Here is a 20,745-nt window from a genome sequence, read left to right on the forward strand (position 1 = left end):
CTATTGACCCATGTATGAACTGGATCATTTAATACACTAGATTATGGGGTATTCATTAGACTAGTACATACATTAGACTAGTCCATAAACTAATCAATAGACTAGTCAGTAGTCTGGTACATAGAATAGTCTATTAAGTAGTCCATAGATATAGCCAATAGACTAGTCCATAGCCTAGCCAAGAGACTGGTCCATAAACCTATTAATAGACATATCTAAACTAGTCATAATACATTGAACATAGTCCATAAATTATACGTTAGATTAGTCCATGAACTAGTCAACATATTAGTACATATTAGTACACATAATTGCCAATAGACTAGTCCATAGATTTGTCAATAGGCATGTCTAAAAACTACTCCAAATACTAATGCCTAGTTATTATGCAATAGACTAGTCCATATATAAACGACTAATCAATAAATTTAAAACACTAGATTAGCCCATAGTCAATAGACTAGTCAGTAGTCTAGTCCATAGAATATCCAATAGACTAGTTCATTGACTTGTGAATAGACGTGTCTAAAAAGTAGTCCAAATACTAATCCATATACTCAATAGCTTAGTTATTATGCAATAGACTAGACAGGTATTTATAAAAGACTAATCAATAGACTCTTGACCCATCTATAAACTGGATCATACGGGCTAGTCAGTAGACTAGTCCATAGACTAGATTATGAACTCTTCCATAAACTAATCAATGGATTAATACATATACTAGTCAGTAGTCTAGTATATACTTAGAATAGTTCCATAAAATAATAGACTTAGACTAGATTTTATGTAGTTCATAGACTATTGACCCGTCTATGAACTGGATCACTCAACATACAAGATTATGGACTAGTCAATATACTAGTAACTAGTCAATATACTACACATTACACTACTCCATAAACTAATCAATATACTAGTACCTAGACTAGTCAGTAGTATAGTAGATAGAATAGTCCATTAAGTAGCCAATATAATAACCTATAGCCTAGTCCATATAATATTCTATAGCCTAGTCGACGTGCTATACATTATAGTCCATAAACTAGTCATTCGATTAGTTTATATACTAGACTAAAGTATTGTCATACACTGCTCAATACATATGTATAACAGTCAATAATAAAGTCCGAATAATAGTCCATAGGCAAGTGAATTGACTTATCCAAAGAACACTCCATATACTAGTTCATGTATTAGTCCATAGAATAGTCTATATACCAGTACATATACTTACCTATACACTAGTCTAAAGACTAAAGACTAGTGTTATAGTTAAATCGCAAACGTTTCAAGAACCATTAGTTTACTCGGAGACTATATTATTATTGCCCTTCACACTCTTTAAAATTTATATAAAACCATTACATTTTTATAAATTCATTTCCTATAAATATCTTTTATTATTAACATTTCAATTTTCACACTTCATAATAACTTCAATAATGTTGCATAATATTTATTATACAATTCGATTTTATTTCCTTGCAATTTTCTTGCTTTTTACGATCCTCACAAACAAAACCAATTTTTGAATCACAATTTAAATCATTCAAACCATGTTCATTGCCCCAGAATTGAACACAATTTTCATTGTGGGGATGATTATTAGGACAAATGTTGCACCATAATGAGGGGATTATAGGTTTACCCGTTAAAGTCCAGGCAAATTTCCTATTAATACCAATAGCACCAATCCAAAGATGAGGAGGTTTATCGGCACTTATTTAGAATAAAGTTTAACTTATATGCTTTTACAATCTAAATAATGGCTAGAGTTAAACTTACAATGTTCCACCGATCAATAGCTCATAAATATCATCATATTTTTCCCTGCTATCAATTGTCAAAAGAGCCATATCTCTGGTGCTACATTCTAGATGAGCATCATACCAGGTAAACTGAAATTATAACATCAATTACTGTACTTTTATAACTTTTATATCAAAAAATGAACTCACCGCATATCTATCCTCTATATAATAAGTAATATTGTTTGTGGTTGTATAAACTTTACTTTGAACATGGAATATGGGAAAAATTAGCAATAAAATGGCACAAAATCTTAAAGAATTCATATCGATTGTTACTTTTAAACTATTCAAATACAAATGCCAGTATAGAATCTTAAATACTTTTAAAATACCAAGCAAAGATGTTCAATATATTGAGATTCATTAGAATTGTTTTGAATTTTAAGAATACAATAATTTTTGTTAAAAGCTACAGATAAGAGCTTTTTTCTCTAGAACAGTGCATATGTTTAATATTTTTTTATATTAACCCGTTTATACAAAAATAAATACATATTCTGAGATTTATTTATGTGTATTTATATTTAATTTCCCTTAGATATATGTACATATATATACTAATCTTATTCAAATTATATTAAAAGCTGTACAAATATACAATTACTTAATACAAATAAATTGTTTTCAAATAACAATAGATCAACAATAATATTGAATGCGTGACATCATTCAAACCTCCAGAATTTTTAATGGTGACCAGGATCGGAGAGTTTCTATGGCATAAATCTGTATTTATTTGAATATTGTCTTAGATCTTAGTGATAATAAGGTCATCGATCACTTGTTCATAGACTAGTCAATAAATTACAAAATAGAGTAGTCAATAGACTTATCCATGGAATAGTCCGCAGACTAGATAATCGACGAGTTCATAGACCTGGCAATTGGCTAGCCAATAGAATAGTCCACTGACAAGTCAATAAACTAGTCCATAGTCTAATACACAGATTAGTCAATAGACAAGACTATACACTAGTCAACAGTCCTCAAAGTAGTGAATAGACAAACCCATAGAAGAGTCCACAAGCATGTAAATAAATTAGTCATTAAACTAGTCCACAGACTAATGAATAGACTAGCTCTTAGATTAATCAATAGAGCAGTAAATTTTGAATATTCTAGTCCGCTGACTAGTCCATATACTAGTATATGGACTAATCTAAACACTAGTCTACTGACTAGTACAGACTAGTCTATTGACTAGGTTATATACTAGTCGACATATTTGTCAGTAGACTAGTCCACAGAATAGACAATCAGAATCTAGTCTATAGTCTAGTCTATAGTCTAGTCTAAGTCTGAGGTCTATGTCTAGTCTATAGTCTAGTCTATAGTTCTAGTCTATAGTCTAGTCTATAGTCTAGTCTCTAGTCTAGTCTATAGTCTAGTCTATAGTCTTAGTCTATAGTCTAGTCTATAGTCTAGTCTATAGTCTAGTCTATAGTCTAGTCTATAGTCTAGTCTACAGTCTAGTCTTAGTCTAGTCTATAGTCTAGTCTATAGTCTAGTCTATAGTCTAGTCTATAGTCTAGTCTTAGTTCTAGTCTATAGTCTAGTCTATAGTCTAGTCTATAGTCTAGTCTATAGTCTAGTCTATAGTCTAGTCTATAGTCTAGTCTATAGTCTAGTCTATAGTCTTAGTCTATAGTCTAGTCTATAGTTAGTCTATAGTTCTAGTCTATAGTCTAGTCTATAGTATAGTATAGTCTAGTCTATAGTCTAGTCTATAGTCTAGTCTATAGTCTAGTCTATAGTCTAGTCTATAGTCTCTAGTCTTATAGTCTAGTCTATAGTCTAGTCTATAGTCTAGTCTAATAGCTAGTCTTAGTCCTATAGTCTAGTCTATAGTCTAGTCTATAGTCTAGTCTATAGTCTAGTCTATAGTCTAGTCTATAGTCTAGTCTATAGTCTAGTCTATAGTCTAGTCTATAGTCTAGTCTATAGTCTAGTCTATAGTCTAGTCTATAGTCTAGTCTATAGTCTAGTCTATAGTCTAGTCTATAGTCTAGTCTATAGTCTAGTCTATAGTCTAGTCCTATAGTCTAGTCTATAGTCTAGTCTATAGTCCTAGTCTATAGTCTAGTCTATAGTCTAGTCTATAGTCTAGTCTATAGTCTAGTCTATAGTCTAGTCTATAGTCTAGTCTATAGTCTAGTCTATAGTCTAGTCTAAGTCTAGTCTATAGTCTAGTCTATGTCGAGTCTATAGTCTAGTCTATAGTCTAGTCTATAGTCTAGTCTATAGTCTAGTCTATAGTCTAGTCTATAGTCTAGTCTATAGTCTAGTCTATAGTCTAGTCTATAGTCTAGTCTATAGTCTAGTCTATAGTCTAGTCTATAGTCTAGTCTATAGTCTAGTCTATAGTCTAGTCTATAGTCTAGTCTATAGTCTAGTCTATAGTCTAGTCTATAGTCTAGTCTATAGTCTAGTCTATAGTCTAGTCTATAGTCTAGTCTATAGTCTAGTCTATAGTCTAGTCTATAGTCTAGTCTATAGTCTAGTCTATAGTCTAGTCTATAGTCTAGTCTATAGTCTAGTCTATAGTCTAGTCTATAGTCTAGTCTATAGTCTAGTCTATAGTCTAGTCTATAGTCTAGTCTATAGTCTAGTCTATAGTCTAGTCTATAGTCTAGTCTATAGTCTAGTCTATAGTCTAGTCTATAGTCTAGTCTATAGTCTAGTCTATAGTCTAGTCTATAGTCTAGTCTATAGTCTAGTCTATAGTCTAGTCTATAGTCTAGTCTATAGTCTAGTCTATAGTCTAGTCTATAGTCTAGTCTATAGTCTAGTCTATAGTCTAGTCTATAGTCTAGTCTATAGTCTAGTCTATAGTCTAGTCTATAGTCTAGTCTATAGTCTAGTCTATAGTCTAGTCTATAGTCTATTCTATAGTCTAGTCTATAGTCTAGTCTATAGTCTAGTCTATAGTCTAGTCTATAGTCTAGTCTATAGTCTAGTCTATAGTCTAGTCTATAGTCTAGTCTATAGTCTAGTCTATAGTCTAGTCTATAGTCTAGTCTATAGTCTAGTCTATAGTCTAGTCTATAGTCTAGTCTATAGTCTAGTCTATAGTCTAGTCTATAGTCTAGTCTATAGTCTAGTCTATAGTCTAGTCTAGTCTATAGTCTATAGTCTAATCTATAGTCTAGTCTATAGTCTAGTCTATAGTCTAGTCTATAGTCTAGTCTATAGTCTAGTCTATAGTCTAGTCTATAGTCTAGTCTATAGTCTAGTCTATAGTCTAGTCTATAGTCTAGTCTATGGTCTAGTCTATAGTCTAGTCTGGCCTCAAATGCCTTGATTTGAAATAAAAATAAAATTGATTTAAGTATGTAAAAGATATAATTAATCCCAGAATGGGCTTAATTAAAGCTAATTTCATAGTCGATTTAGAATTCAGGGCAATTGGTCTTTTTATATATGTAGTTATAATTTTGTTCAAACTAAAACATTCTAATTTGTTTTTTCCAAATTATAAACATTGTAATGTTTTTATTCGAAAACCATGAGTAGTGTAGGTTTTACAATAAATAACTTGTGATAAACTAAACCCGTGTGTGTGTGTATAGTTACTGCCCTTTTATCGCCTTAAAGTTTGTTGGGATTTTTTTTTTTTTTTTTTTTTTTTGGATAAAACCACATAATTTTGATAAGAAACATTAAAACACTTTTCAAAATACTCATATTAAATGCATGGTAAATAATTTTTAAATATCATTAATGAAACAATCAGCATGAAAGTAATATGGATCTTTGTACTTGTGGCCCTAGTTGGTCTGGAATATACTGCCATTTTGGGAGCACCTCTAACGAAATGGTTTAAAACCGATAATAATACCTACTATATAGAAGAGCAGATAAATGTAAGTCTAAGCAATAAAAAAATTACAATTTCCCTTAAAAATCTATTCTTTCCTTTAGTACACCTTTCAACAATCCTATGATGAATGCCAAAAGAAAAATATGGGTTTAATAACTTTGAAAACCTATAAAGAGGATGAATTACTGTTGAAATATTTGGCTCAAACATTTGGTAAGTAAGAAAAGAGGAATTTTGGAAAATTAGTAAATATTTCCTGATTTTTTTGTTTTCTAGATCCTCAACCAGAATTTTGGCTTAATGCTGTCGAAAAAGTTGATATGCAGGATATTAATAAATTATTGGATTCTTTTAAGCTGGCCACCCTTTTAAATATCAAATTAGATGGTGTTAATGAACCACAAATTATACAATCTAATAATCCTAATAATTGTGCCGTTAACGTCGAGGGTGCTACTAAGGACTGTGATATATTACGTGGTTTTATATGTCACGAAAATAATACCAAAACTAGTGGTGGTGGTCAGAATATACAAAATATTGTGTTGAAATTTAATTGAAATAATTATATTGTATGTGGAAAATGGTTAATATTTTAAAACTACAATAAAAGTAAACAAGTGAGAAGGGGACTTACTAAATATTTCCTAAATTCCTTAAACCCTAAAACAAACAATTCGCCACTTAATTTCACAAATCTCATTGTTAAGTGATTTCAGATATTTGTGCACAATTCACATTATCATCGAGTGTATAGTTGAGACTCATGAGTCCTTAATAGCTGGTGGTATGCTTTACTAATGCTACTAATTGTTTCACTGTAATTTCCTAAAATAGTTTAAACATTGACATTGTTCGTTTTTTTTATGAAATTTTTTATTTAATTTTCCTGTCCAACAAGAAAAACATCATGTCATTACATGTTGTGACATGCTAGTGGAAACGGTGTGTTAAATAAGAAAACTAAAAAAAGTTAAACATTTTTAACACCTCATACCAATGTGTTTAAATTGTCAGTGATTATGTTTAACTCCATAAAATGAGCTGTGTACGAGTGTAGTTTTTTTTTTTTTTTTGAGATACATACTTCAAATATACACAGCGTAAAACTGAAGTGTAGATAGATAGAACCTTAAAAGGAACAATATCAAAATAGTCATTTTGCCAAGTCTACTACAGCAAATCATAGGGGACCAATGATCAGAGTGTTAAAAGAAGGAAGTGATTATGGCACCAATCTGAAAGTACTCACGGAGTTTTTATTTTAATTACATATCTTCAACACTATAGTCTATAGTCTAGTCTATAGTCTAGTCTATAGTCTAGTCTATAGTCTACTCTATAGTCTAGTCTATAGTCTAGTCTATAGTCTAGTCTATAGTCTAGTCTATAGTCTAGTCTATAGTCTAGTCTATAGTCTAGTCTATAGTCTAGTCTATAGTCTAGTCTATAGCCTAGTCTATAGTCTAGTCTATAGTCTAGTCTATAGTCTAGTCTATAGTCTAGTCTATAGTCTAGTCTATAGTCTAGTCTATAGTCTAGTCTATAGTCTAGTCTATAGTCTAGTCTATAATCTAGTCTATAGTCTAGTCTATAGTCTAGTCTATAGTCTAGTCTATAGTCTAGTCTATAGTCTAGTCTATAGTCTAGTCCTATAGTCTAGTCTAGTAGTCTAGTCATAGTCTAGTCTTAGTCTAGGCTATGTCTGTCTATAGTCTAGTCTATAATCTAGTCTATAATCTAGTCTATAGTCTAGTCTATAGTCTAGTCCTATAGTCTAGTCTATAGTCTAGTCTATAGTCTAGTCTATAGGTCTAGTCTATAGTCTAGTCTATAGTCTAGTCTATAGTCTAGTCTATAGTCTAGTCTATAGTCTAGTCTATAGTCTAGTCTATAGTCTAGTCTATAGTCTAGTCTATAGTCCTAGTCTATAGTCTAGTCTATAGTCTAGTCTATAGTCTAGTCCTATAGTCTAGTCTATAGTCTAGTCCTATAGTCTAGTCTATAGTCTAGTCTATAGTCCTAGTCTATAGTCTAGTCTATAGTCTAGTCTATAGTCTAGTCTATAGTCTAGTCTATAGTCTAGTCTATAGTCTAGTCTAGTCTTAGTCTATAGTCTAGTCCTAGTCTATAGTCTAGTCTATAGTCTAGTCTATAGTCTAGTCTATAGTCTAGTCTATAGTCTAGTCTATAGTCTAGTCTATAGTCTAGTCTATAGTCTAGTCTATAGTCTAGTCTATAGTCTAGTCTATAGTCTAGTCCTATAGTCTAGTCTATAGTCTAGTCTATAGTCTAGTCTATAGTCTAGTCTATAGTCTAGTCCTATAGTCTAGTCTATAGTCTAGTCTATATCTAGTCTATAGTCTAGTCTATAGTCTAGTCTATAGTCTAGTCCTATATTCTAGCTATAGTCTAGTCTATAGTCCTAGTCTATAGTCTATCTATAGTCTAGTCTATAGTCTAGTCTATAGTCTAGTCTATAGTCTAGTCGATAGTCTAGTCTATAGTCTAGTCTATAGTCTAGTCTATAGTCCTAGTCTATAGTCTAGTCTATAGTCTAGTCTATAGTCTAGTCTATAGTCTAGTCTTAGTCTAGTCTATAGTCTAGTCTAAGTCTAGTCTAGGTCCTAGTCTATAGTCTAGTCTATAGTCTAGTCTATAGTCTAGTCTATAGTCAGTCTAGTCTAGCTAGTCTAGTCTATAGTCTAGTCTATAGTCTAGTCTATAGTCTAGTCTATAGTCTAGTCTATAGTCTAGTCTATAGTCTAGTCTATAGTCTAGTCTATAGTCTAGTCTATAGTCTAGTCTATAGTCTAGTCTATAGTCTAGTCTATAGTCTAGTCTATAGTCTAGTCTATAGTCTAGTCTATAGTCTAGTCTATAGTCTAGTCTATAGTCTAGTCTATAGTCTAGTCTATAGTCTAGTCTATAGTCTAGTCTATAGTCTAGTCTATAGTCTAGTCTATAGTCTAGTCTATAGTCTAGTCTATATCTAGTCTATAGTCTAGTCTATAGTCTAGTCTATAGTCTAGTCTATAGTCTAGTCTATAGTCTAGTCTATAGTCTAGTCTATAGTCTAGTCTATAGTCTAGTCTATAGTCTAGTCTATAGTCTAGTCTATAGTCTAGTCTATAGTCTAGTCTATAGTCTAGTCTATAGTCTAGTCTATAGTCTAGTCTATAGTCTAGTCTATAGTCTAGTCTATAGTCTAGTCTATAGTCTAGTCTATAGTCTAGTCTATAGTCTAGTCTATAGTGCTAGTTCTATAGTCTAGTCTATAGTCCTAGTCTATAGTCTAGTCTATAGTCTAGTCCTACAGTCTAGGTCTATAGAGTCTAGTCTATAGTCCTAGTCCTATAGTCCTAGTCTATAGTCCTAGTCTATAGTCTAGTCATAAGTCTAAGTCTATAGTCTAGTCCTATAGTCTAGTCCTATAGTCTTCTATAGTCTAGTCTATAGTCTAGTCTATAGTCTAGTCTATAGTCTAGTCTATAGTCCTAGTCTATAGTCTAGTCTATAGTCTAGTCTATAGTCTAGTCTATCGTCTAGTCTATAGTCTAGTCTATAGTCTAGTCTATAGTCTAGTCTATAGTCTAGTCTATAGTCTAGTCTATAGTCTAGTCTATAGTTATCTATAGTCTAGTCTATAGTCTAGTCTATAGTCTAGTCTATATCTAGTCTAAGTCTAGTCTATAGTCTAGTCTATAGTCTAGCTAGTCTATAGTCTAGTCTAGTCTAGTCTATAGTCTTCTATAGTCTAGTCTATAGTCCTAGTCTATAGTCTAGTCTATAGTCTAGTCTATAGTCTAGTCTAGTCTAGTCTAGTCTAGTCTATAGTCTAGTCTATAGTCTAGTCTATAGTCTAGTCTATAGTCTAGTCTATAGTCTAGTCTATAGTCTAGTCTATAGTCTAGTCTATAGTCTAGTCTATAGTCTAGTCTATAGTCTAGTCCTATAGTCTAGTCTATAGTCTAGTCCTATAGTCTAGTCTATAGTCTAGTCTATAGTCTAGTCTATAGTCTAGTCTATAGTCTAGTCTATAGTCTAGTCTATAGTCTAGTCTATAGTCTAGTCTATAGTCTAGTCTATAGTCTAGTCTATAGTCTAGTCTATAGTCTAGTCTATAGTCTAGTCTATAGTCTAGTCTATAGTCTAGTCTATAGTCTAGTCTATAGTCTAGTCTATAGTCTAGTCTATAGTCTAGTCTATAGTCTAGTCTATAGTCTAGTCTATAGTCTAGTCTATAGTCTAGTCTATAGTCCTAGTCTATAGTCTAGTCTATAGTCTAGTCTATAGTCTAGTCTATAGTCTAGTCTATAGTCTAGTCTATAGTCTAGTCTATAGTCTAGTCTATAGTCTAGTCTATAGTCTAGTCTATAGTCTAGTCTATAGTATCAGTCTATAGTCTAGTCTATAGTCTAGTCTATAGTCTAGTCTATAGTCTAGTCTATAGTCTAGTCTATAGTCTAGTCTATAGTCTAGTCTAGTAGTCTATAGTCTAGTCTATAGTCTAGTCTATAGTCTAGTCTATAGTCTAGTCTATAGTCTAGATATAGTCTAGTCTATAGTCTAGTCTATAGTATAGTCTATAGTCTAGTCTATAGTCTAGTCTATAGTCTAGTCTATAGTCTAGTCTATAGTCTAGTCTATAGTCTAGTCTATAGTAGTCTATAGTCTAGTCTATAGTCTAGTCTATAGTCTAGTCTATAGTCTAGTCTATAGTCTAGTCTATAGTCTAGTCTATAGTCTAGTCTATAGTCTAGTCTATAGTATAGTCTATAGTCTAGTCTATAGTCTAGTTCTATAGTCTAGTCATAGTCTAGTCTATAGTCTAGTCTTAGTCTAGTCTATAGTCTAGTCTATAGTCTAGTCTATAGTCTAGTCTATAGTCTAGTCTATAGTCTAGTCTATAGTCTAGTCTATAGTCTAGTCTATAGTCTAGTCTATAGTCTAGTCTATAGTCTAGTCTATAGTCTAGTCTATAGTCTAGTCTATAGTCTAGTCTATAGTCTAGTCTATAGTCTAGTCTATAGTCTAGTCTATAGTCTAGTCTATAGTCTAGTCTATAGTCTAGTCTATAGTCTAGTCTATAGTCTAGTCTATAGTCTAGTCTATAGTCTAGTCTATAGTCTAGTCTATAGTCTAGTCTATAGTCTAGTCTATAGTCTAGTCTATAGTCTAGTCTATAGTCTAGTCTATAGTCTAGTCTATAGTCTAGTCTATAGTCTAGTCTTAGTCTAGTCTATAGTCTAGTCTATAGTCTAGTCTATAGTCTAGTCTATAGTCTAGTCTATAGTCTAGTCTATAGTCTAGTCTATAGTCTAGTCTATAGTCTAGTCTATAGTCTAGTCTATAGTCTAGTCTATAGTCTAGTCTATAGTCTAGTCTATAGTCTAGTCTATAGTCTAGTCTATAGTCTAGTCTATAGTCTAGTCTATAGTCTAGTCTATAGTCTAGTCTATAGTCTAGTCTATAGTCTAGTCTATAGTCTAGTCTATAGTCTAGTCTATAGTCTAGTCTATAGTCTAGTCTATAGTCTAGTCTATAGTCTAGTCTATAGTCTAGTATATAGTCTAGTCTATAGTCTAGTCTATAGTCTAGTCTATAGTCTAGTCTATAGTCTAGTCTATAGTCTAGTCTATAGTCTAGTCTATAGTCTAGTTATAGTCTAGTCTATAGTCTAGTCTATAGTCTAGTCTATAGTCTAGTCTATAGTCTAGTCTATAGTCTAGTCTATAGTCTAGTCTAGTAGTCTAGTCTAGTAGTCTAGTCTAGTAGTCTAGTCTAGTAGTCTAGTCTAGTAGTCTAGTCTATAGTCTAGTCTATAGTCTAGTCTATAGTCTAGTCTATAGTCTAGTCTATAGTCTAGTCTATAGTCTAGTCTAGTAGTCTAGTCTATAGTCTAGTCTAGTAGTCTAGTCTATAGTCTAGTCTAGTAGTCTAGTCTATAGTCTAGTCTAGTAGTCTAGTCTATAGTCTAGTCTAGTAGTCTAGTCTATAGTCTAGTCTAGTAGTCTAGTCTATAGTCTAGTCTAGTAGTCTAGTCTAGTAGTCTAGTCTATAGTCTAGTCTAGTAGTCTAGTCTATAGTCTAGTCTAGTAGTCTAGTCTATAGTCTAGTCTAGTAGTCTAGTCTATAGTCTAGTCTAGTCTATAGTCTAGTCTAGTAGTCTAGTCTATAGTCTAGTCTAGTAGTCTAGTCTATAGTCTAGTCTAGTAGTCTAGTCTATAGTCTAGTCTAGTAGTCTAGTCTATAGTCTAGTCTAGTAGTCTAGTTTATGTTGTTCACTAGGATTCATTGTCTATAAACTGCCAGACTTTCGTGATATTTGAAAGAACAAATTCATTTAAACTTAATCACGTAATAGTTTTTAATACCATTTAGTAATTTTATATTTTTTTCCCCAAATCAAAATCATTAATCCATAAATTTTTATAGTATTTTTTTGCTGTATTGAAAAAGAAATCCAACATTGTAAAACATCATTTACTTTAGTTTTAAAGTTTATTTTTAACGTGTCACCATTATTGTCAATCAAACTGTCAGCCATAAACTTGAACTTAAGCTGCTTGTGGTATGTTTTGAAAAAGAGGATCTACATCACAAAAATGTAGGAGAACTTTACTAAAAGTATGACTAAAAAAAGAAAGAATATTTAAACTAAAGGTGCAAAACAATGCATAGATATAATTCATTATAGACTAAGTTAAATGTGACATGCATGCATGTGAGTGATGTTGACTCTTTAGGAGATTGAGTATTCGTTTAGTCACATTGCAACACGTAACATGGCAGCCATGACAGTGTACTATAGTAAAGTTGAAACTAAATACTTTTAATAAAAATAAATTTTACAGAAAAAAATATATATATAGTTTATACTTTATGTAGTTACAAACAAATATTACACGGACATTTTTCTTTTTTGCTGCTGTGTTAAGTAAAGTTGTCGCAATTATGCCCTATTTTAGCACCTTGTCACTTATTCAGTCAGCCAGTCAGTCACTCCTGCCGTCAGTTATTCAATCATTTAAATGGTGGTTTACATGTGTATGCAAGAACTATTTTAAATGCTGTTTACTTTTTACTTTTTTTGTCTGGTAAATTTATGTTTGTGCCAGGTGTTAATATCGGTCTAAACTATTAAATCAAATTAAGGCGTGATAAAACATGATTATACTTTCAATTGCGACCAGCAGAAGTTGTGGGTTTTATAAAGATTCTATATTTGAAAATTTCTTGGCCAAGTATGAAAACAGAGATTTATGACTAATTAATAGTGTATTTTAACTAACTAAAAGTTGCCAAAAGTGCCACTAAACTAAATACTTTCGAAAAAGCCTAATATTGCCATGATCACTTCCATATAATAATGAAAATCGGCGATCACTCCTATTTCCCATCAAAAATCGACTTTATATAAGAAATCTTAAATCGGCTGTAGTTTCTTAAATAACGCTCCAATTAAGAAAATAATGAAAATCTGTGATCACTCAAAAATCGATTTTTATATAAGAAATCTTAAATAGGCTGTAGTTTCTTAAATAACGCTCTAAATGACAAAAGAATGAAAATCTGTGATCACTCTGTGATTTCCCATTAAAAATCGATTTTTATATGAGAAACCTTAAATCGGCTGTAGTTTCTTAAATAACGCTCCAATTAAGAAAATAATGAAAATCTGTGATCACTCATATTTCCCACTAAAAATCGATTTTTATATCTTAAATCGGCTGTAGTTTCTTAAATAACGCTCTAAATGACAAAAGAATGAAAATCTGTGATCACTCATACTTCCCACTAAAAATCGATTTTTATATGAGAAACCTTAAATCGGCTGTAGTTTCTTAAATAACGCTCCAATCGAGAAAATAATGAAAATCTGTGATCACTCATATTTCCCACAAAAAATCGATTTTTATATAAGAAAACTTAAATCGGCTGTAGTTTCTTAAATAACGCTCCAATCGAGAAAAGAATGAAAATCTGTGATCACTCATATTTTCCACTAAAAATCGATTTTTATATAAGAAATCTTAAATCGGCTGTAGTTTCTTAAATAACGCTCTAAATGAGAAAATAATGAAAATCTGTGATCACTCATACTTCCCACTAAAAATCGATTTTTGTATAAGAAATCTTAAATCGGCTGTAGTTTCATAAATAACGCTCCAATCAAAAAAATAATGAAAATCTGTGATCACTCATATATCCCACTAAAAATCGATTTTTATATAAGAAAACTTAAATTGGCTGTAGTTTCTTAAATAACGCTCCAATCGAGAAAATAATGAAAATCTGTGATCACTCATATTTCCCACAAAAAATCGATTTTTATATAAGAAAACTTAAATCGGCTGTAGTTTCTTAAATAACGATCCAATCGAGAAAATAATTAAAATCTGTGATCACTCGTATTTCCCACTAAAAATCGATTTTTATATAAGAAAACTTAAATCGGCTGTAGTTTCTTAATTAACGCCCTAAATGAGAAAACAGTGAAAATCTGTGATCACTCATATTTCGCACTAAAAATCGATTTTTATATAAGAAACTTTAAATCGGCTGTAGTTTCTTAATTAACGCTCCAATCGAGAATATAATGAAAATCTGTGATCACTCATATTTTCCACTAAAAATCGATTTTTATATAAGAAATCTTAAATCGGCTGTAGTTTCTTAAATTACGCTCTGTGATCACTCATATTTCCCACTAAAAGTCGATTTTTATATAAGAAAACTTAAATCGGCTGTAGTTTCTTAAATAACGCTCCAAATGAGAAAACAATGAAAGTCTGTGATCACTCATATTTCCCACTAAAAATCGATTTTTATATAAGAAATCTTAAATCGGCTGTAGTTTCTTAAATAACGCTCCAATCGAGAAAATAATGAAAATCTGTGATCACTCATATTTCCCACAAAAAATCGATTTTTATATAAGAAAACTTAAATCGGCTGTAGTTTCTTAAATAACGCTCTAAATGAGAAAATAATGAAAATCTGTGATCACTCATACTTCCCACTAAAAATCGATTTTTATATAAGAAATCTTAAATCGGCTGTAGTTTCTTAAATAACGTTCTAAATGAGAAAATAATGAAAATCTGTGATCACTCATATTTCCCACTAAAAATCAATTTTTATATAAGAAAATTTAAATCGGCTATAGTTTCTTAAATAACGCTCTAAATGAGAAAATAATGAAAATCTGTGATCACTCATATTTCCCACTAAAAATCGATTTTTATATAAGAAAACTTAAATCGGCTGTAGTTTCTTAATTAACGCTCTAAATGAGAAAACAATAAAAATCTGTGATCACTCATATTTCCCACTAAAAATCGATTTTTATATAAGAAAACTTAAATCGGCTGTAGTTTCTTAAATAACGCTCCAATCAAGAAAATAATGAAAATCTGTGATCACTCATATTTCCCACTAAAAATCGATTTTTATATGAGAAATCTTAAATCGGCTGTAGTTTCTTAAATAACGCTCCAATCGAGAAAATAATGAAAATCTGTGATCACTCATACTTCCCACTAAAAATCGATTTTTATATGAGAAACCTTAAATCGGCTGTAGTTTCCTAATTTACGCTCTAAATGAGAAAACAATGAAAATCTGTGATCACTCATATTTCCCACTAAAAATCGATTTTTGTATAAGAAATCTTAAATCGGCTGTAGTTTCTTAAATAACGCTCCAATTGAGAAAATAATGAAAATCTGTGATCACTCATATTTCCCACTAAAAATCGATTTTTATATAAGAAAACTTAAATCGGCTGTAGTTTCTTAAATAACGCTCCAATCGAGAAAATAATGAAAATCTGTGATCACTCATACTTCCCACTAAAAATCGATTTTTATATGAGAAACTTTAAATCGGCTGTAGTTTCTTAATTAACGCTCCAATTGAGAAAATAATGAAAATCTGTGATCACTCATATTTCCCACAAAAAATCGATTTTTATATAAGAAAACTTAAATCGGCTGTAGTTTCTTAAATAACGCTCCAATCGAGAAAATAATGAAAATCTGTGATCACTCATACTTCCCACTAAAAATCGATTTTTATATGAGAAACTTTAAATCGGCTGTAGTTTCTTAATTAACGCTCCAATTGAGAAAATAATGAAAATCTGTGATCACTCATATTTCCCACTAAAAATCGATTTTTATATAAGAAAACTTTAAATCGGCTGTAGTTTCTTAAATAAGAGAGAATAATGAAAATAATGAAAATCTGTGATCACTCATATTTCCCACAAAAAATCTATTTTTATATAAGAAAACTTAAATCGGCTGTAGTTTCTTAAATAACGCTCCAATCGAGAAAATAATGAAAATCTGTGATCACTCATACTTCCCACTAAAAATCGATTTTTATATGAGAAACTTTAAATCGGCTGTAGTTTCTTAATTAACGCTCCAATCAAGAAAATAATGAAAATCTGTGATCACTCATATTTCCCACTAAAAATCGATTTTTGTATAAGAAATCTTAAATCGGCTGTAGTTTCTTAAATAACGCTCCAATTGAGAAAATAATGAAAATCTGTGATCACTCATATTTCCCACTAAAAATCGATTTTTATATAAGAAAACTTAAATCGGCTGTAGTTTCTTAAATAACGCTCCAATCGAGAAAATAATGAAAATCTGTGATCACTCATACTTCCCACTAAAAATCGATTTTTATATGAGAAACTTTAAATCGGCTGTAGTTTCTTAATTAACGCTCCAATTGAGAAAATAATGAAAATCTGTGATCACTCATATTTCCCACAAAAAATCGATTTTTATATAAGAAAACTTAAATCGGCTGTAGTTTCTTAAATAACGCTCCAATCGAGAAAATAATGAAAATCTGTGATCACTCATACTTCCCACTAAAAATCGATTTTTATATGAGAAACTTTAAATCGGCTGTAGTTTCTTAATTAACGCTCCAATTGAGAAAATAATGAAAATCTGTGATCACTCATACTTTCCACTAAAAATCGATTTTTATATAAGAAAACTTAAATCGGCTGTAGTTTCTTAAATAACGCTCCAATCGAGAAAATAATGAAAATCTGTGATCACTCATATTTCCCACTAAAAATCGATTTTTATATAAGAAAACTTAAATCGGCTGTAGTTTCTTAAATAACGCTCCAATCGAGAAAATAATGAAAATCTGTGATCACTCATATTTCCCACAAAAAATCGATTTTTATATAAGAAAACTTAAATCGGCTGTAGTTTCGTAAATAACGCTCCAATCGAGAAAATAATGAAAATCTGTGATCACTCATATTTCCCACTAAAAATCGATTTTTGTATAAGAAATCTTAAATCGGCTGTAGTTTCTTAAATAACGCTCCAATCAAGAAAATAATGAAAATCTGTGATCACTCATATTTCCCACTAAAAATCGATTTTTATATAAGAAAACTTAAATCGGCTGTAGTTTCTTAAATAACGCTCCAATCGAGAAAATAATGAAAATCTGTGATCACTCATATTTCCCACAAAAAATCGATTTTTATATAAGAAAACTTAAATCGGCTGTAGTTTCGTAAATAACGCTCCAATCGAGAAAATAATGAAAATCTGTGATCACTCATATTTCCCACTAAAAGTCGACTTTTATATAAGAAAACTTAAATCGGCTGTAGTTTCTTAAATAACGCTCCAATCGAGAAAATAATGAAAATCTGTGATCACTCATACTTCCCACTAAAAATCGATTTTTATATGAGAAACTTTAAATCGGCTGTAGTTTCTTAATTAACGCTCTAAATGAGAAAACAGTGAAAGTCTGTGATATTTCCCACTAAAAATCGATTTTTATATAAGAAACTTTAAATCGGCTGTAGTTTCTTAATTAACGCTCCAATAACGAAAATAATGAAAATCTGTGATCACTCATATTTCCCAATAAAAATCGATTTTTATATAAGAAAACTTAAATCGGATGTATTTTCTTAATTAACGCTCTAAATGAGAAAACAGTGAAAATCTGTGATCACTCATATTTGCCACTAAAAATCGATTTTTATATGAGAAACTTTAAATCGGCTGTAGTTTCTTTAATAACGCTCCAATAAAGAAAATAATGAAAATCTGTGATCACTCATATTTCCCACAAAAAATCGATTTTTATATAAGAAAACTTAAATCGAGAAAATAATGAAAATCTGTGATCACTCATATTTCCCACTAAAAGTCGACTTTTATATAAGAAAACTTAAATCGGCTGTAGTTTCTTAAATAACGCTCCAATCGAGAAAATAATGAAAATCTGTGATCACTCATATTTCCCACTAAAAATCGATTTTTATATAAGAAATCTTAAATCGGCTGTAGTTTCTTAAATAACGCTCTAATTAAGAAAATAATGAAAATCTGTGATCACTCATATTTCCCACTAAAAATCGATTTTTATATGAGAAATCTTAAATCGGCTGTAGTTTCTTAAATAACGCTCCAATTAAGAAAATAATGAAAATCTGTGATCACTCATATTTCCCACTAAAAATCGATTTTTATATGAGAAATCTTAAATCGGCTGTAGTTTCTTAAATAACGCTCCAATTAAGAAAATAATGAAAATCTGTGATCACTCATATTTCCCACTAAAAATCGTTTTTTATGTAAGAAATCTTAAATCGGCTGTAGTTTCTTAAATAACGCTCCAATTAAGAAAATAATGAAAATCTGTGATCACTCATATATCCCACTAAAAATCGATTTTTATAGGAGAAATCTTAAATCGGCTGTTGTTTCTTAAATAACGCTCTAAATGAGAAAACAATGAAAATATGTGATCCCTCATATTTCCCACTAATAATCGATTTTTATATAAAAAATCTTAAATCAGCTGTAGTTTCTTAAATAACGCTCCAATTAAGAAAATAATGAAAATCTGTGATCACTTATATTTCCCACTAAAAATCGATTTTTATATAAGAAAACTTAAATCGGCTGTAGTTTCTTAAATAACGCTCCAATTAAGAAAATATTGAAAATCTGTGATCACTCATATTTCCCACTAAAAATCGATTTTTATATGAGAAATCTTAAATCGGCTGTAGTTTCTTAAATAACGCTCCAATTAAGAAAATAATAAAAATCTGTGATCACTCATATATCCCACTAAAAATCGATTTTTATATGAAAAATCTTAAATCGGCTGTAGTTTCTTAAATAACGCTCCAATTAAGAAAATAATGAAAATCTGTGATCACTCATATTTCCCACTAAAATCGATTTTTAAATGAGAAATCTTAAATCGGCTGTAGTTTCTTAAATAACGCTCCAATTAAGAAAATAATGAAAATCTGTGATCACTCATATTTTCCACTAAAAATCAATTTTTATATAAGAAACCTTAAGTCGGCTGTAGTTTCTTAAATAACGCTCCAATTAAGAAAATAATGAAAATCTGTGATCACTCATATTTCCCACTAAAATCGATTTTTAAATGAGAAATCTTAAATCGGCTGTAGTTTCTTAATTAACGCTCCAATCAAGAAAATAATGAAAATCTGTGATCACTCATATTTCCCACTAAAAGTCGACTTTTATATAAGAAAACTTAAATCGGCTGTAGTTTCCTAAATAACGCTCCAATCGAGAAAATAATGAAAATCTGTGATCACTCATATTTCCCACTAAAAATCGATTTTTATATAAGAAATCTTAAATCGGCTGTAGTTTCTTAAATAACGCTCTAATTAAGAAAATAATGAAAATCTGTGATCACTCATATTTCCCACTAAAAATCGATTTTTATATGAGAAATCTTAAATCGGCTGTAGTTTCTTAAATAACGCTCCAATTAAGAAAATAATGAAAATCTGTGATCACTCATATTTCCCACTAAAAATCGATTTTTATAGGAGAAATCTTAAATCGGCTGTAGTTTCTTAAATAACGCTCCAATTAAGAAAGTAATGAAAATCTGTGATCACTCATATTTCCCACTAAAAATCGTTTTTTATGTAAGAAATCTTAAATCGGCTGTAGTTTCTTAAATAACGCTCCAATTAAGAAAATAATGAAAATCTGTGATCACTCATATTTCCCACTAAAAATCGTTTTTTATGTAAGAAATCTTAAATCGGCTGTAGTTTCTTAAATAACGCTCCAATTAAGAAAATAATGAAAATCTGTGATCAGTCATATATCCCACTAAAAATCGATTTTTATAGGAGAAATCTTAAATCGGCTGTTGTTTCTTAAAAAACGCTCTAAATGAGAAAACAATGAAAATATGTGATCCCTCATATTTCCCACTAATAATCGATTTTTATATAAAAAATCTTAAATCAGCTGTAGTTTCTTAAATAACGCTCCAATTAAGAAAATAATGAAAATCTGTGATCACTTATATTTCCCACTAAAAATCGATTTTTATATAAGAAAACTTAAATCGGCTGTAGTTTCTTAAATAACGCTCCAATTAAGAAAATATTGAAAATCTGTGATCACTCATATTTCCCACTAAAAATCGATTTTTATATGAGAAATCTTAAATCGGCTGTAGTTTCTTAAATAACGCTCCAATTAAGAAAATAATAAAAATCTGTGATCACTCATATATCCCACTAAAAATCGATTTTTATATGAGAAATCTTAAATCGGCTGTAGTTTCTTAATTAACGCTCCAATCAAGAAAATAATGAAAATCTGTGATCACTCATATTTCCCACTAAAAATCGATTTTTGTATAAGAAATCTTAAATCGGCTGTAGTTTCTTAAATAACGCTCCAATTGAGAAAATAATGAAAATCTGTGATCACTCATATTTCCCACTAAAAATCGATTTTTATATAAGAAAACTTAAATCGGCTGTAGTTTCTTAAATAACGCTCCAATCGAGAAAATAATGAAAATCTGTGATCACTCATACTTCCCACTAAAAATCGATTTTTATATGAGAAACTTTAAATCGGCTGTAGTTTCTTAATTAACGCTCCAATTGAGAAAATAATGAAAATCTGTGATCACTCATATTTCCCACTAAAAATCGATTTTTATATAAGAAAACTTAAATCGGCTGTAGTTTCTTAAATAACGCTCTAAATGAGAAAATAATGAAAATCTGTGATCACT

The 20,745-nt window shown here is 30.6% G+C and overlaps 2 protein-coding genes across 2 annotated transcripts; one reads left to right on the plus strand and one right to left on the minus strand.

Moving 5' to 3' along the window:
- Positions 1 to 1,381: 1,381 nt before the first annotated feature.
- On the minus strand, positions 1,382 to 2,131 carry LOC119612526 (lectin subunit alpha-like). Its single transcript, XM_037968333.1, has 3 exons — positions 1,962 to 2,131; positions 1,789 to 1,901; positions 1,382 to 1,722 (listed from the first exon to the last, which is right to left on the minus strand). The coding sequence occupies exons 1-3, from the start codon at positions 2,076 to 2,078 to the stop codon at positions 1,440 to 1,442; spliced, it is 513 nt and encodes a 170-aa protein (XP_037824261.1). The 5' UTR covers positions 2,079 to 2,131; the 3' UTR covers positions 1,382 to 1,439.
- Positions 2,132 to 5,529: 3,398 nt separating this feature from the next.
- Positions 5,530 to 6,275, plus strand: LOC119612520. The gene is made up of 3 exons (XM_037968328.1): positions 5,530 to 5,677; positions 5,736 to 5,847; positions 5,911 to 6,275. Exons 1-3 carry the CDS (start codon positions 5,549 to 5,551, stop codon positions 6,192 to 6,194), a joined length of 525 nt encoding a protein of 174 aa, XP_037824256.1. The 5' UTR covers positions 5,530 to 5,548; the 3' UTR covers positions 6,195 to 6,275.
- Positions 6,276 to 20,745: the final 14,470 nt, after the last annotated feature.

This window comes from Lucilia sericata, unplaced genomic scaffold, assembly GCF_015586225.1.
Source record: "Lucilia sericata isolate MDLA Ls3-8-SP2 unplaced genomic scaffold, ASM1558622v1 Contig001724F_arrow, whole genome shotgun sequence".
NCBI classification, from domain to species: domain Eukaryota; kingdom Metazoa; phylum Arthropoda; class Insecta; order Diptera; family Calliphoridae; genus Lucilia; species Lucilia sericata.